The sequence below is a fragment of the Protomyctophum bolini genome (genome assembly GCF_963924005.1).
Source record: "Protomyctophum bolini genome assembly, chromosome: 9".
In the NCBI taxonomy this organism is placed as follows: Eukaryota; Metazoa; Chordata; class Actinopteri; order Myctophiformes; family Myctophidae; genus Protomyctophum; species Protomyctophum bolini.
The window spans coordinates 32,276,979-32,294,729 of NC_137870.1; the positions used below are offsets into that span (position 1 = coordinate 32,276,979).

Below are 17,751 nucleotides of genomic sequence, written 5' to 3' on the forward strand. Positions count from 1 at the left end.
CCATGTTTGCTCTCATGACTGCACAAGGTGTGTGTGTGTGCATGTGTGTGTGTGCGTGTCTTATGGATCGAGCCTTTTCCTCCTTTTTTCTTTTGTTGAATCACGTCAGATCTTTGAGGTTACACTGCTATAACTGCATGACTAACTTACTCATATTCCGATGTTGTTTGTGCTCTCCTTCCTTGACACCTCTCTCTTGCTTCACATGTTGTTTTCATGAGGACAAAGCAGTAGTTATGAAACACCACGACCAAAGGATACACAACTAGCTCGTGTTCTGTCCCACAGGCCCATGATTTGAAGCTCAGATGCAGGAGGGTTCGCTGTGATGTGGAGTGGTGTCAGCCTGCTCGTCGGGGCAGTGCGACCCTTTGCTTCAAACAACCCCCTCTTTCCTTCTCAGCAGCCAGGAGCTGTCTGCTCCAAGCACTAGCTGAGCCAGACTGCATCACTGTTTCCCAAACAGTGGGTTGGGACATATTTGTGGGTCACAGACCAATGTTTTGGGGTCACGACTCGAGTAAAAATCCCATTTTCTACATATATATATATATATATATTTCAAAAGCCCTTTTATAATAATAATAATAATAACAATTATATACAAACCATTAAAACGCCCTGAGGGCAAGAAGCGAAAGGGAGAGGTCGCGTGCACGCATCCGCCTGGTTGACGGCAGACGGCAGACTGCTGGTCGAGCACTGGCGCTTTGGCATGGGGGGTCAGATCAACATATGTGGGATGAATTCTGTACTGGCTACAGTACAGGGTTTGATGAGGTCAGATCAACATATGGAATGTCAGAACAGGTCAGCTCCATATATGGGGTTTGAGGTTTGAGGTCAGATGTAGAGTTGCTGGCTCCATATAGGCTGATCTAGGTGATGATCCAGTCCTCTCCATGTATTAGTGTTAGATGAGGTCATGCATCTTCATATATGGAGATGCATGGCCAAATATGGTGGCATGAGGTGTCACGACTCATGAGGGGTGATGTCACAAGGCGTGACCATATATGGAGGTGTGATGTCACGAGGCATGACCATGGGGTGACTAACTAACTGACGGATGGGAGATGCAGGGTTTCATAGTAAACGCGACATACGGCTGCAAAAAACAAACAAATGTACGAAATGCCATAAATAAAATTTATAATAATTAAGAAGTAGAGAAAATAGCTGCTCTACAAGCTCACAATGCGGCTGATATTTTCTCTAGTTTGGGTCTCGGCTCATCTCTTTTTTGGGTCTCGACCTGAAAGGTTTGGGAACAATTTACAATTTAGGCATTTAGCAGACGCTCTTAATCCAGAGCGATTTACATTAAGCAGGAACAAAAAAGCATGGGAATACATCACATAAAAAGCATTTATCATGAAACCACATGGACCACCACTCAAACCTCAGTGTTAATTTAAGCACTATTCACCTGGTTGTCCTATGGGTAAAGGAAAGGTGGAGGAGACCTTTTTAAATCCTGTCGGGAAATTCAGGTTCAGCCTCATCCAGCTGATGGCTGTTCAGATGGTCACGGTAATAGGGATGCATTGTCTTGCTCTGGGACACTTCAACACATAGACCGGGGTCGGGAGGCGAAGCGGTGACCTTCTGCTTACCAGACAGCATCTTTATAGCCGCCCCAAATAATAACTATATGACTTGCCCAAAATAGACATGCCAAGTTCACTGTAAAAATGCATCCAAATTCAAATTCAAATTCAAATTTGTATCCATAGCTACATCAAAGAAACACAAGACCAATGTATAGAGGGCCTATACCTTTTCTAAATATAGCCTTACTGATTAAGTGCAAGTAAATGACTGCAGTTTGGTTTATTGGTCCCATGACAGGGCAAAGACAATAGGGCGTGCAGACTTCACAGGCACAATCTCATGAGAAATCAGCCTAAACAACGTTGCATTATGATCCACATTCTATGTTACAGTAACAGTATAATTACATAAAAGTGTATTTTACAAGGCCTTGGGATTACACACCATAGGAGTACAGCATAATCTCTATAGTGTGTGTGTGTGTGTGTGTGTGTGTGTGTGTGACAGTGTGTGTGTGTGTGTGTGTGTGTGTGTGTGTGCGTTCGTGCGTGCACACTCGTGAGTGCATGCGTGCGTGGGTGGGTGTGTACGTGCGTGCGTTCGTGCATGTGTGCTCAATGGACCTGCTGGCTGTCCACTCCCTGCAGTCTCCATCGTCTCCAGCTGCAACCAAGCTACTGCGGTTCCTCCAGGCGGCCAACCAACCGGTGGTCAATATTGACTTAGGGATTGAAGCAACAGCCACTTTGTCATGGGTATAGGGGGCCAGAGATGCAATCTCTATGGCATCAGGTAAAAACACAACATGGCTGGTCATTTCATGTCAATGTCATGAGAGACACGGCGAGAAAGGGCTTTGATGGAAAATAAGAACATATGAAAGCAGCGAGATAAGTAAGTAGGACAGTGAATGCTAGATCTCCAACTATACACACTTACTGAATTTGAAGGACATTCTTCTAGCAGAGAAGGCTCGTAATGAAATGCAAGGCAATGCTAAATCACAGATTCCCATCTCTCTCTTTCTCTGCACGCACACGCACGCACACACTCACACACACAGAGAGAGAGAGAGTTAGATTATTTCTCTATTGTAACAATGCTTCTTGGCAATAACTTTGATAAGGTTTGAAAGCCTGTTTAGTTCCATTTTAAATGGTGCCCCATTTGTAAAGAATATCCTTTTGTGGGATGATCAGCGCAGCTGAGTAGGCCTATGTGGGTTGCGCCCATGCTCTGCTATGTGTGTAGGCTATATGTATTTACATAATATATTCATTATTTGTTTCTTTCTGTTGGTCTATTCATTTATATGGAATTAAATGAACACTTTCAGCAAGCTTTTACAGTATTCAGCCACTAATGCTGACCAATTAATCAGGATTAACGTAGGGGTTAATAGCAGCGGCACAGTCAAACAGAGTAACAGACTGACTCAGTGGAAATAAATGAACCAAAAAGCACACACAGAGACATTGAGGCATGAAAAGAAAACTTCAAGGTAAGTGTTCAGTCCACCAATAGGATGACAACACCACTGTTTTAAGGTTAAACAAGAGGTGTCGTCACCAATGCTAGTGTAAAAGTCAAATTAGATAAATGTGTCAGCTTAACTGCAGCCGGCTGTTTGCCATGGATGATTTATACAGATAGACCCGGAGACAAATTCAGTTAAGTAGATCACACCTTTGATGGAGCCACTACCTTCTACAAAGTTTTGTTCTTCTACTTACAAAAGAAAGAAGGATGATGTGTTCCCGTTTTATGCCTGGGATGTATGTCTGTGTTTGCAATGTCTTTTCCATAGGGTCATACTCATACAGGTATACGTAGATATTTGGTTAAATTATATGTATGTAATGTATGTTGGTTACATATTGGTATAGCTTTGGTAGACCACAACAGCTTTTCTTAAATACAAAAATATACATTTTCCTGTGCAAGGACTAGGTGTGACAGTGTGGGAGTAAGTATCACTGCACACTCGCACACTAACTGTTTGCATAGGTCTGTGTTACATGAATACATTAATTGGTTCTGTCAATGTGACATGTGCAACATCACAGTAGGTGAGGTCCAGAGTCAGACTACTAAACCCTTCCTATAGTAGGCCTAAAAACCTTTTGTTGATCTCACTGCTGCCACCTAGTGAATGACAAGACAAATAGCTCCAAGAATATCATGCAGATAAGGCCTCATGACACAAAAACTCTCTCTACTCTCTCTCTCTCTCACACACACACTCACACACACACACACACACACACACACACACACACCCACACACACACACACACACACACACACACACACACACACACACACACACACAATGTCCAATATGTCACAGTACTAGGCATGTAACGAATGACAGTACTGTCGAGTCTATAACCAGTTGATAAAAAGGAAACTAAATGCTCAATACTTTGTCAGACCAATATCCAGTGTTTATGACAAAAATGTATGATATAAGACCTATTCAGCAATACATTTGTGATGGACAGCTCCTATGAGCAGTGCTATTTGTAGTTTTGTACTACTGATTCTAAATTGTTGATTCTGATTTGGGTGGGATGAATTTATAACTCATGAATAAACAGAAAATAAGACAACCATAAGGTATAAACTTAATAGTATAAACTATTAGGGTGTCTATTACGGGTTACCACGATAGAATATAATAAATCACACCGATCCGTATTGATCACATGACTATAAAGATCATGTGTACCAATTTGCGTGATATTTGGATAAAATCCTAAATTCAGTTAGGACAACTTATGAATGGATGGAACATATATTTATTGAATAGGAAATGAGCAATATACTGTATGTTGTATGGTTTGGCGATTAATTGGATCTGCTTTTAAGGTATATTCAGATCAAGCGCATCAGTCCCAACCATAGGGACTCCAAATCCCCCGTAGGCTACCTAAACAGCAGTTCAAAAACGACAGGTGGTAGCTGGGGTGGAGGAGGGTGAGCAGCAAAAGTTGACTGAACTCTGCACATGTTTGTGACAGGCGCGATGCTCATGACTATAAGAAATGTTTTTCACATAAGTCAATATGGTGGCACTATAAAAGGCAGATTTGAAAAATGCAGGCAGTGTGTATACAAACCTTTACACAGATTGGTGCAGTTTTAGGTAAAGACACAAATGGGCCTCTTATAGCGCCACCACGAGGCTGATTTGAAAAATGCCAAGGGGCATTTTTTACTCAGCCTAGTGGGAATGTGTGTGCACAGTTTCACCACAATCGGACGCTGCATTGATGGTTTGCAGCATTTTGTTCTAAACGGGCCAGTCGTTCACATTTTAGATATCAATCGTAGTCAATCAGGATGAGAAATGAAAAATCAAACAGATCTGTATTGATCACATGACTATAGAGATAGATTTGCATGATATATGGATACAAATGTGTACAAGTAATATAAAGAAATATTTTGCAAACATCTGCCTCATGGCTATAACAGTCCGTTCTGGACATTTTCGGGCAGAGGCTCGTCGTTGCAATCCAGGGAGTGTGTGTGTGCACAGTTTGGCATCCACCAGGCCAACAGTTGGATGTACACTGACGGACAGACACACGGACACACATACTCTCCCCATGCCTTCGACCTGGTGGAGACAAATAATTGCCAATCTACTACAGTGCTCACTGTTGCAACATATGTTGTGAGATTGTAGATCTGCTATATTTTCCAAATGTTTGTCCGAGAATAGGGACACTACGGTTCATGGGAGATTAGACTGTGGAGAACCCAATTCACTTTCCTGTGTTTGTAGGTTTTAGAATGGATGTCTAATAGCAGACTATTGCTCAACTTGTATTCAAACACAGCATGATAGAAATACAGTAATTTGGGTAAACTATTCCTTCAAAGACATGTTTTGACAAACTGTCGTTGATTTATGGCCAAATGTGCACCAGGCCCATGCCCATGTTTGAAACTGATGTCACTTCCTAGGGCGAGATCAAAATAATTTTACGCACAGTGTTCAACAGTGTTGTGAAACATACCCTTTGAGTTCTATAATGATTTGACAATATATATATATATATATATATAATTTGTGTTATTAGACGATGGGCACCGACCTACTTGGGAACAATGCATGCAAAGTCAGTAACGATGCAAGTTAGGAATGCATACCCCACCCAGTGTGGGGTATGTGCAAGTCTTGAGCAAGATGCTGCTCTCAGACGGTGTTCAGGTCTACTGCGCCTATTGTAGAGGACAAATACATGGTATGTGCAAATGTACTTCACCCTTAATACCAGAGATGGTATTCAGAGTGTCTGTGATGCTCTTAACCAACTTAGTCAGTAAAGTACATGTTGATTTCCTTGCCTCTGCCTATAATCCATGGGTTGCCTTGCCTGCAACTTCATGTTTTTCTTTCTCTTGTTCGCCACAATTAAAGATTCAAAAGTAATTACCTGCTTGGCTTCCTCTGCGATTAAAGCTAGGTTCACAGCACCCTTATTAATGCAGAGGCATGCACACCAACCATTAGCAGCCATGAGAGGTGGAATGTTCTGACTGGGACCCTGCAGAACAAACACTGGTGTAAAAGTGCACATGCGTGCCTGTGTGCATGCGTAAAATTACACAAAGCAAAGAGGTATATGCAAGGATATACCCATCCAACCACACAGTCATGCACATGGTCACACTAAAATTACACACAGATTCTGTGTTCATCTTTAGTGCTCTTTTTTCAAACTGATTATTACACTAAATTGCAGATGTGTATTTGATTGCAATTATCTGACCATTGCTTCAATACGTATAGCCTATCATTTCTGCTGCGGGGAATAATCAATTGAGTTAGTACTTTCTTTTACTTGGCTCTTGAAGAAATACAGGAAATAAAATGCACAATTACAATATGAGGCCATAAAGTCAAGTACCATGAGCAAGAGGACATTTTGAAGGTTTTATGTTAAAACCATTTATTATTATTAGAAATTGTATTAGAAACACAGTAACTATAGGTATGTGACAGTAGCTGCAATGACCTTTAGCATCAAGATGTTTTTTTTCTGTCAGCAATTTATTTACCCGGTCTGTCAGACACAGTAGCAGGTTATCTACCTAAGTCTATGAGCTCTTTTTATTTCATTTTTTTTTTGTCAAATGTTAATGAATAACCAAAAAGACAAGGAATCAGCACATTTCCTTATACCTCATACGGCAATCGATGTTGGTGTGGCCCCTCTGTGGCGCGACTAAAGGGGATCTTTGTTGAAAGCTCTACTGTAATCTATTGGAGGAAACACGACATACTGTAGGTAAAAATGTGTTTAGACTTTAGAATAATTAAAATACAACTGTACATGTTAGGTATAAATATGAGCTGAGGAATGTGGATGATGCGACAAGAAAGACATACAATTATTTGGCAAGATAGTCAAATAGATTTTGATGACACGTTTCAACTGGAATAGAAATCAACAGCACCAATGTGCTTGTTCTACTTTAGAAAACAAAACATTGAGCTTGAATGAACATTCCTTTACTAAAGAGACCCTTTCAGGCATCACCAGGTGTCCACACTTCCTTCTAGTTCTTCTTTTCTCATAACAATGGTTGCTACTGTTCTATTTTCACATTGTAAACATGTTGTCCATTAATAACAAAAGTTGTGATTCCTTGAGTTTCTTTTGAACTTTAAAATAAGTTAAAATATATTTCTGACTTGAACAAATACAAATCTGGACCTGTGCCACCTAATGTGGAATCCAGGTTATTTATTATTTCATGAGTAAAGAGAAAAACGTCACACTCAATCAACCATGGCGTCTGTCTTGTCCCTTTTTGACCAACTGTTGCCTTCCACTGCACTGTAGTCACCAGAAATGACTCCTGAATCTGATACAGTTCTGACCCACTGTCCTATCCTCCTATAAGTACTCTACATAGAGAGGTATAAAACCCATTTGCGGATCTCACAAATTAACAATACTCAAATATCAATAACATAGCATAATGGTTAAATTAAAATTAGTTAAAGGACTGCACATTGAAAGAGTCATGGTACTTGACATTACAGCCATTCATGTTAATTAGCCAAGGCATAATGTGGTTTGATTTTCGAGGAAGCCAGTGGATTCTTTTCATTTCAGTATGGTACAGTATGAAAACCAACTTGCAGAGACTATTAAAGGGAATATTATAGCATGATAATACATTGCCGAAGATGTGAACAGACATGTATTGGTATTGGACATGCTGGTATGGTCCTTTAAGCAAAACAACAACACACACGCATGCACGCACGCGCACGCGCACACGCACACACACACACACACACACACACACACACACAATTATAAAATAAGCCTATTCAGCAGCAGCTGAAAGACGCGAAGAAGTTATTGCTAATTGACTTGAAATCACACCTCACGTATCATCTCTCAAACATATTTGGTACTCAACAAGTTAATTAATTCTAATTGATCTTGTGCTTATAATGCACCCCTGGCTGTTCATTTAAACCTGAGGAGGGTGTCCACATGTAAAGCGAGTTAATGAGGATTATACAGTGATCACATAACAACAATGCCTCCAATGGCCAGGGATACAGATGATATGTTTTATTATTAAAGTGTCTGTCACCTCTCTGTTAGAAGCATTCTTGAAAGTTTCGATGTATCTGTGCGCTTGACAACCAATGCAGCAGGGCTGTTTAAATGAGAACACCGTCACTGTTCAACAGACAAGAGTCAAGATGAAGATGTCGTGCCAAAACCTACAAGTGCCAGCCCCCCCCAATCCCCCCCCCCCACAAAGTGGACTCTGGCCCCTTGTCTTCACGCTCCTCTGCTCATCCCTAAAATTAATTCATCTGCACATCTCTGTCCCTCTAACACCACATTAACCCTGACCACAAGAGGCATCCTGTTGGAAAAAATGTTCCTCTCTGGCTCAACAGTGTATCATCAGTTTGACCTTTCCACCTTTAGTCCCCCCTCCCCGCTCTTTTCCCACCCGCAGATTACAAGCCCTCATTTTTGTTTGGTTCCATCTGCATTTCAACACAGACAACAAATGCACAGTTCACCACCCACACATCACTCACTTCTCTCTAGACCACGCTGCAGCCAGTGAGATGTAAGGATCCGTATGTCTGCCAGACATTTTTAAACCATCATCTGAGTTATTGTGTCCGTCCACAATGTCACATGCCTCCATTCTTGCCATGCAATGAAGGGGGGTTTGAGTCATTTGGCTGGGTCACGCTACAGTGGGTGCTTTTCTGGAGGACAGAGAAACTGTAATTGTGGGCCATTAGCGGATGCCCAACACTAGTCATGCAGGGCTGTTTGGTAGATTGAGACATGGTGACTGCACAGTCTCACCGGCTGGATCACTATCCCCTACATGTGTGACTTCCCCGCCTCCCTACCTCACCCAGACCCCCTGCATGACCCCCCTCACGAGCTCACACACACACACACACACACACACACACACACACACACACACACACACACACACACACACACAAGCACTCACGCACGCACACATGCAGACGCACGCCCAGTCACACACGTCCTCTTTAGCTTTGCCAGGTCTTCGAAACGACCTTGAGGTTTGCCATGTTTGAATAAAGACCATCTGAAACATCTGTTTCGTAACTTCTTTAAAATTCTGCAAAAAAAATATATGTAAATATGTATTTGTTCATAACCTCTTTAACATTCTAGAAAAAAATACATATATATTATGTATTTGACAGATTTACTGCTGCTGTGCGAGCAAAACCTGCTTTTCCTGCGGTACGACACAGTGCCTTGGTATTCGGACAAGGACAGAGCTTTGTTTGAAGGACAGAGTCGTGGTGCATAACAAAATCTGTAGTGTTCTTTTGGACCTTTACAGGTACATTTTTATACGCTCTAAGTTAAAGTGGATTTGGCTGTGTGGTTTCTCAGAGCTCTTTCAGAGCAGAAGCTCCCCTGCAGCGATAGCCAGTCAGTGAAGCCGGAGTACAGCCTTGTCATATTTTTGCGTCCAATGCCAATTCTGGTTTTGGACAGTCCTTGACCACTGACTACAGATGTTTTGACCAATAGAACAATCTACCAATAGAACAATGTACGAGCTTGTAGATCTGCTATTACTTTTTTCTCTTCATGTATATGCACATAATTGCAGATAAGTAAAATAATGGCCAATATATCGGCCAAACCGATATATGGGTCTATTTCAGAGCAGCTCATAAAGGCACATAACACCGTTTTATGGCCCAGTTGCTCAAGATCACATGCTTCCAATGCCTGAATATGATCTGAGATAAGCTAAGACAAGTGGCAGCTTCTCTCCTCTTTCTTCTCGTTGTATCTCATTTCTACATCTAATTCAGTGATTTGTCTGGAATCCACTGGTGGGCAGTGAGGACATTGCAAGTACTGTGGGCCCCCAAATAATTTACAAAACACAAAAATGATAAAACTAAAAAATCATAACATGCTCACACGGCCCACCCTTCAGAGTGGGTGAGTGGGCCATGATCGAGAAAAGTTTGAGATCCACTATTCTAATCTATAAATTATACATTACTCTTACTCAGACAGGAGTACTAAGAAGGGTAAGTGAACATGTTAACTGCAATGCCTGCACTGTTTGTGACAAATGTGCTAAAGCTCTGCAGAAAATAAGTCTCAAGTAAGAAATGGTGAGTTCAACTAAACTCTATGTCTATGGGGTTGCTTGAAAGTGTTTTGGGGATGCACTCTAAGCCACTGCAGAGTGCAGACTGGTTTGTTCGATATCAAAGAAGAGGGTCCCTGAATAACTGGGATGACCTTATTGCTTACAGGTTCTATAAATCATTTGTTTATGATAAGCTAATTACCTTATCCTTGACAGCAGCTCACAGTGAGGGCAGTAAAGGGGCAGGATTACAAGATGATGGTCCATAAAGGGTTGGGCTCAGATAAGACAGTGTGTGGGAGTGAGAGAAAGAACTGACTACTGCCAATAGAAACTATGAGACCTGACATCAGACAAACCATGTATTAAGTGAATAAATTACTATACTATCAAATGCACTGGTGTGTGCGTGAGTGCACACAGGCGTGCATGCGTCTGACTGTGAATGCACGTGTGTATAGTACTGTTTGGTTTGGTCATGTGTACGTCTGCAGTAGTGTCTATGTTGATGAGGTCATAAAACTATTGCGGCTGATGAAAAGCATTCTTTTCAACCTTTAACCTACTCCTTATTCTGGATGTCAGGGAAAACCCTGATTGACACTGGAAAGTTGCATAAGTGTTTGCAAAATTACATCAATCTTCTGCCTTAATTATACTTAATTGTATTAGGAGAATTCATAAAAAGAAAGGCTTTTGCACACCTACAGACGACAGGTGCGTAGGAGAGGGTACGGGGGTCAAAATTGAAAAAGGAACAAACACCTGCACACAGAATTGAGCTGGATGGAGAAGAAACTGACAGGTTAAATTTGATCAATGTGCGGTGTGTGTGTGTTGATATGGTTTTCTATGCTGTGCATAGCAATAAAAGATACCGCCAAGGGTCAAACCTTTTTCATTAATCTAAATGGGCACATTAATGAACCTAATGGTATATGAGTGATACCACGACCCGAGTGAAACTGACTAGCATGACTGCTTCAGAGACTTCCGGCATTGCAATGCAGCAGAGCTTCATGGCTGCAATCCATTCAGGGGAAACCATTAGAACAAACTGCTCTCGGGGGTAGGAAAGCACACCAGGCATGATCATTTATAAACGAGAGTCACCTCTGTGTGCCCTACGCAAGGACAAAAGCCCACAGACTGTCAGCATACAAACTGTTTCATAGCAGGGAGAAGTATGAGGGAACCACTGACTGTGAGGGAATTCATCTGGCATCCCTACCATCAGTCTATCAACAGGTAGAAGAAGATTCAGAAAGACAACTACTTTGTCTAAAGGACAATACCAGACATTTGGACATCCGTTGTCAGTCACTCTTACTTTGTTTTTGTCCCTGGTTACTGAGAATTCCAATCAAAGTAACAGTGACAAAGGATCTGGATATCTCAAAGGCTATGGTCATTACCGTTTCTCCTTTCTCACTCTTTTCCCTCTTTTCTTTCTATCCCAGGCTGGAGACGATTTACGTGCGTCTGTGAACAGCTAATCTCCGGCACTGTTGGACTGATTGATGCACATTTCTCAAATCAGTCTCATGGACTCCTTGGGTCCTACACAGTTCTTTTTAATGCATATTATCTCTGGGGTCATGTGATTAAGTATCCGTTTTTCAGATTCAGATTCCATTTGGCTATGACTGCTTTCCAATTAATGTTTGTATAGGCAACCCGGCCTGGCAGAGACCTGCACTCAGAGCTAGGGCACTTTTCTAAATGTCTCTAAAGATAAGATAAGGACGGTAAGATAAAGATAAACCTTTACTGATCCCCATGAGAAAATGCAGGTGTCATAGCAGCAAGTAAGAACAGTGTCCAGTGCCATCTGCTGCACTGGACGCTTGAGAGTCACATAGGGTCTCCATGATTGTCATCAATGGTTTAATTGCACTTGGGAGCATGAATGTGCACACGGCAGTGCATTTCACGGCAAGCTAACCATTACTTTTCGAGATATATTAGTGGTCACTGGTCAGAGACAGACAAAGGGGCAAAAACATAACCGGAACCCATGGATGAAACACAATCACACATGAGAAGGCACCCCTCTTGTGGTCAAAAAGGTGAATAACAGCACATACTGTAAGAGCCTATTATACAGGTGACTCCATTCCATTTTTTATACATGCATGTTAAAGTTTGAAAGACTGAAATTCACATCAACAACTATTTTCAAGAAAAATGTAAAATTAGGCTAATACATGAGTTCAACTAAGGCAAAAGATTATGGGTCTACAGGGGGTCCGAGACCCCTAGGGGTTCCTCAGTTATTACAGGAGGGCAGCAAAAATCTTTGTGTGCTAGGGAGTTGTTTTTGTTTTTTACATTAACCACTTGAACCCTAGCATCAATATTCTGGAGGGAACATTCTCGCACTCTGAAGGTCTGATTAAGGACCTGGAATGCCTTGAGGAGAATGTGGAAATCTGAGATGCGAGATGACCTCGTTTTTTGTGGAAACAGTATTAATCAGTCGACTACTACTGTACGAGTCCAAAACATAGATTCACGCTCACACACAGTACAGTAGGAAAATATTTTTTTCAACTTTCTTGCTGTAATATTTTCATATTTCTTCATTACTTCAATTATTACACACACAGCAATATTTCTGGCAGTCACTTCTTGTTACTTCCTGTCCATTTTGCAGAAGCTAGTTACACAATAATGCTATCAACTAAGTAGAGTAGATAACGGTTAGATGGTGTGAACCATATATGATCACTTAATTGCATGTGACGTGTGCTGTATTATGACAACTATCGTGAGTCTGTGAAATAGGATAGAGGTAAGAACAGAGTTTAAATAAAGTCCATCTGCACTGGATGCTAACATTACTTGAGTGACAGGGTCTCATCAATCTTGCACTTGGGAGCATGAATGTCCTAAGGCACATTGCTAATGTGCTAAGCCTTAGCCGCTAAGGCACAGTGGGTCCGGGACCCATTTTTATGAGCCTTTTGTTTCCTACATTTTGTTTTTAATGTTTTAAAAACACATTCCCAAAAAGTCTAAGAAATTCCATGAATTGGAAAACAAATATTTAAAAGTAGTGAAACTGATGTACAGGATTAAGATCAAGAAATAAAATGAAATCTGACTATTCAAAATGTGTGCAAAATGTTTCTCTCTACAATATTACAAAACACATCGTGGAATAATCTGTCCAAGCCAGCTGTAATTGCACATTCCATGAATCAGATCAATATTTGATAAGATAACAGAAACCTGAAGCAAGAACTGGAAAGTAGACTCAGGCATTGGGTGAGGAGATTGACAGACAAGTCAAACGTGCATAGACTAAAGATAATAGCTTATAAGCAAAATCTGTGCTATGTTTACATTTTAGGATAAAGGAAACTGTGAGCACAAAATATTTTGGAATCATTTCTTATATTATTTAGACATTATATTTTACATAATTATTTAGAAAGAAAATGTGATAGTTAATGTGATGTCCATCAGACTGCGTTGATGGCAGTATGTCCTAAATATTTAAATATGTTGTACATACTGGAAAGGACCCACATTACTAAAGTATATTCAAAATACAATGAAGTCAAATAAATGGCCAAAAATGTAATAAGTCACCAATGAAGATTTATTGTTAGTTGTCGTTACTGGGTTTACAAGGTTTTTCTTACGTAGTACCCTACATCTAATGAAGTGCAATTGTACTCAAGCCAGTTACAATGAGAGGCACGTGTTTTGTGTGAATTAAACAGCAGAGAAATGGTTCCTACATATACAAACAAAGCAGAAATCCATGCACAAGGAACCGATACATCAGTTTACATGGACAATAGATAGGAATAGTTCCCTTGAAAATAATACTAATCAAGCAAACACAAAAGACATTGTGCATTTCTAGTCCAGCTTGTTGATAATGTCGACAAGACCAAAACCAAAGAGTGCCTTAAAATATGTTAAAAAAATGATTGGTAACACTACTTGAAGCTGCAAGTCTTTCTTAGATCCCTGGCAGTATATTTATGCAATGCAAAATAAAGGTTTGGGATAGTGCGTTTGGACAGTATCATCAGTCACATAGTAAGACAACGAAACTGTCTGAAAGACAAGTCTTTGTAGAGTTTTGACTATTGAAGGCTTATAGGTATATTCATTTTCAATCAATAGCAGCCACTAATTTATCATTTGCATTGATTTTGCAAGGATATTGTAATTGTCTTAATCCATTATTGTGTGATATATTCAATACAAGCAAGATAAAGACAGATCGGTTAAAGTGAAATTGTGGCATTATTGTGAAAACGTAAGGATAATGATCATCATTATTGTAGCCATTACAGTTTGGTATTGTTAACAAAACATAATTTACTCAGATTATTCCACCTGTTCACAGTGACTATTAAGAGTGGAGAAAACACCTTTCTTGACATCAACTTCCTGGAAACACTTGTGCTTGCTTAGTGACAGTTGAAGATTTTGGTAAGTTTTATCCTGATGGAGGTTAAAATTATATAACATTAAAAAAAAAGTGCAATCCTGGTAAAAATCACAGCATGTTTTAGTTATCTTATAGTCATGGTTCTGTACAAGGTAGCTGTAATCCTACTGAAAGCCTGGGGCAGTCATGTAAGAACTTGTGGTCATGTGAATTAACCATGTGTAAATCCTCAGTGTTAATTTAGCTCTGAGTGTACAAATGGAGCCATACAGGTTAATTTGTAGACTCTCTGTGAAATGAATCGGGATTTTACAGATTATCTGGGAACACACGAGAAAGGAAGGACCTTAACTTCCTCACACCTTTTCACCAGCATCATTAGACCTAATAAATCTTGGTATTGTCAAACAGATGCACAGCTATATCCAAACTGATACTCCATTTGAATCTACAGGTACCATCTAAATGGACAGGCAATGTCACTTATAAAGGATAGCAGATGCACAACTACATTCTCTAGCTTTCCTTTAATTATGATACAATCAAGGGCCACTGTTAAAAACAACCTAGGTTTAACATAAAAAATAAAACTACTTAAGTTGCTTTCGAATGGCAACAATTTAAACATAAACGTACTGTAACAAACATATTAAATACTGTATAGTCCATGCAATTGCGCACGGCCGATTTGCATCATTATGGTAAGTCATTAACTGTATGGGAGACATCAGCCAACAGTACATTCCTGTTAAGTTTCAATGAGGAACTCCGCACCTCAGGAAACTGCTCAGCCAGACTTGAAGAGCAAGATGGCCACTTGCCCCAAGTAGAAGTAAATGAAATGCTTTGTCTCATGGGTAACATAGCTGCCGAAGTTTCTTCCAACAATGCAATGCCATGTAGGGTTATACTTCTTGTCAAACTCCTGAAAACAAGACCAGAGTTGATCATTTAGTCTGACACCATCACAGACAGTTCTGGAACTAGGCATACTTCGGTTCAAATCCCACCTCAGCCCTACTGTTTTTGCCATTTCAGAATTTGCTACATGGTGAGCCTTAGGTTCAGGGCTGCCAACATTCGTGGATCCTGCAGGACTCCTGCATTGTCATTTCTCCTGGATTTGGTATCAAATTCCCAAAATTCACCAGAACACAGGAACGTATATTCTGAATCAATTGCAAGCATTAGTTTTGCATGAAAAAAACTCCTTGGGCTAAATTCGGCCATATAGCCACTATAGCCACCAAATGTGCTGACCTCATCACATTGGTGGACGTTTTTAGGAGTGTCTCTACATGCTGGGGACCCATACTCAGCATTTGTAATATAAAACTTTAGGGTACTCAAAATGCCCAGGTTCACAATGGGGCTTTATGGGCTGGCAAGTAGACTAACTGGGGGTTACCAATGTAACAAAAGTTGGGAGATTGCGCCTCCTTCTGTGAACACGCCAGGAGGCACAATCTCCCATATGTGAGCAGCAGGGCCGTGGGAAGATATTTACAGTGGAAGGTGCTGAACGTTCAGGAGGAAAAGTGGCTTTTGACTTCCCTCTCCACATGCAAGTTATATGAACAAACTGACACAGGCAACAAACCAGGATAAAGCACAGAAACTGTGATATAGAGTAGCATATTTATTAGGCCTAGTAACAGAAATTTGTTTTGATTAAAATGATTCAGTCCGGCCTGAGGGTGGACCGCTTCCCTCTGCCATGGTGAGGAGTCTTGTGAAGCTGAATATTATAACTTTAGATCTAATGTTAACATGTTTCTGCAAGCAGTGCATGCAATCATACAGATGTAAATAATGAATGGTTATTATTAAAGATGAGTCTTATATTGCTTCAGTTATGAAGCAATATAAAACTATCTACTGGATTCTCACAGTCCAATGTTGGCAGCCCTGTAGCCCTGGTCCAGTGCTTACAGCGAGTAAGCACAGGACCAGGGCTAGCAGCTACCTGGAACTCTTAGTGTACAAATGGACCCGTACTGATAAGCACGTGAATGCACCCTTCACCCCGCTCTCACTCACCTTCTTGATATAGGCTGCAATGTCCTTCTCTATATTGTATTTCTCCATGGCCTGTGTAGCGCAATCCACGGAATCCTGCTGCATGTCCTCAGACATGTCTGCATTTTTGATCACAGCTTTCCTGTCAGTCATGTTTGCTGAAACGAACTGCGAAGAAAACACTCACTCAATGGGATTGCATTGAATGAAACACACCGGCAGATTCAATGTAGACGACTACAATCAATCGACACCTCTACGAACCAATTAGGTAAGAAAGAGCAGCAGCCAGCAGGCCAATATCAAGGGAAGGGACAATGGGCATACGCAGACAAATTGGTCAGTTGGTGAAATAGGCTAATGGCGTATTTCATTAAAACATTAGCATATAATTAATTAATCTCTCTGAACTTTATTATGCTATAGACAAGGACTCGAGCGGGGCATGGATTAGCTGTGAAACTCAATACAGGTGGAGTTAAATTACTTGGAAAAAATAACTTTGCGATATATCAGGTTCTTCTGCATAATCGTTTGGCGAAAGTCTCGCATTTAAATGGCCATTAACACTCGAGCATTTCCGCTACAATCGTTCCGGCCTACTCCACGATTCAAATTACGTATTACAAATTACATCAAATCCCTCCCAAAATTAAGCTACATCTAATAACAGTTCATTGAGGGGAGAACTCAAATCAAACTGTAAAGACGCATGGTAATGTGTCGCGTCGGCACACGGTAGACCTAGCACGTCACTCACCCGTTGACTCCTTCGATACTTCCTTTGCAAATTAATATTTCTTGACGACAGTGATATGGATTTAGCTCCGCAATTAAATTCTTAAGATTTACACAATAACTATGGTACGTATGGTCATGGTGTATGATGTATCCTATGATCCACTAGTCTATGCTGGAAGACCTCCCCGCCCTCTACTGCGTGATACAGTCATCCATTGGCTGAGCAGCAGCCTCCCGAGGTGGTGGGAGCGATTTTCTCCAGCTCCCATCTGCCTGCATCTTATTTCATCCCACAATGCATCATTGGCAATACACCACCGTGGGGGCCAAAATATAAGACCCGTGTTGAAATA

General features: G+C 40.8%; 1 protein-coding gene across 1 annotated transcript; it reads right to left on the reverse strand.

Annotated features, from left to right (window-relative positions):
• Positions 1 to 13,887: 13,887 nt before the first annotated feature.
• dynll2a (dynein, light chain, LC8-type 2a) lies at positions 13,888 to 17,549 on the reverse strand. The gene is made up of 3 exons (XM_080772213.1): positions 17,418 to 17,549; positions 16,679 to 16,825; positions 13,888 to 15,563 (listed from the first exon to the last, which is right to left on the reverse strand). The coding sequence occupies exons 2-3, from the start codon at positions 16,808 to 16,810 to the stop codon at positions 15,426 to 15,428; spliced, it is 270 nt and encodes an 89-aa protein (XP_080628339.1). The 5' UTR covers positions 16,811 to 16,825; positions 17,418 to 17,549; the 3' UTR covers positions 13,888 to 15,425.
• Positions 17,550 to 17,751: the final 202 nt, after the last annotated feature.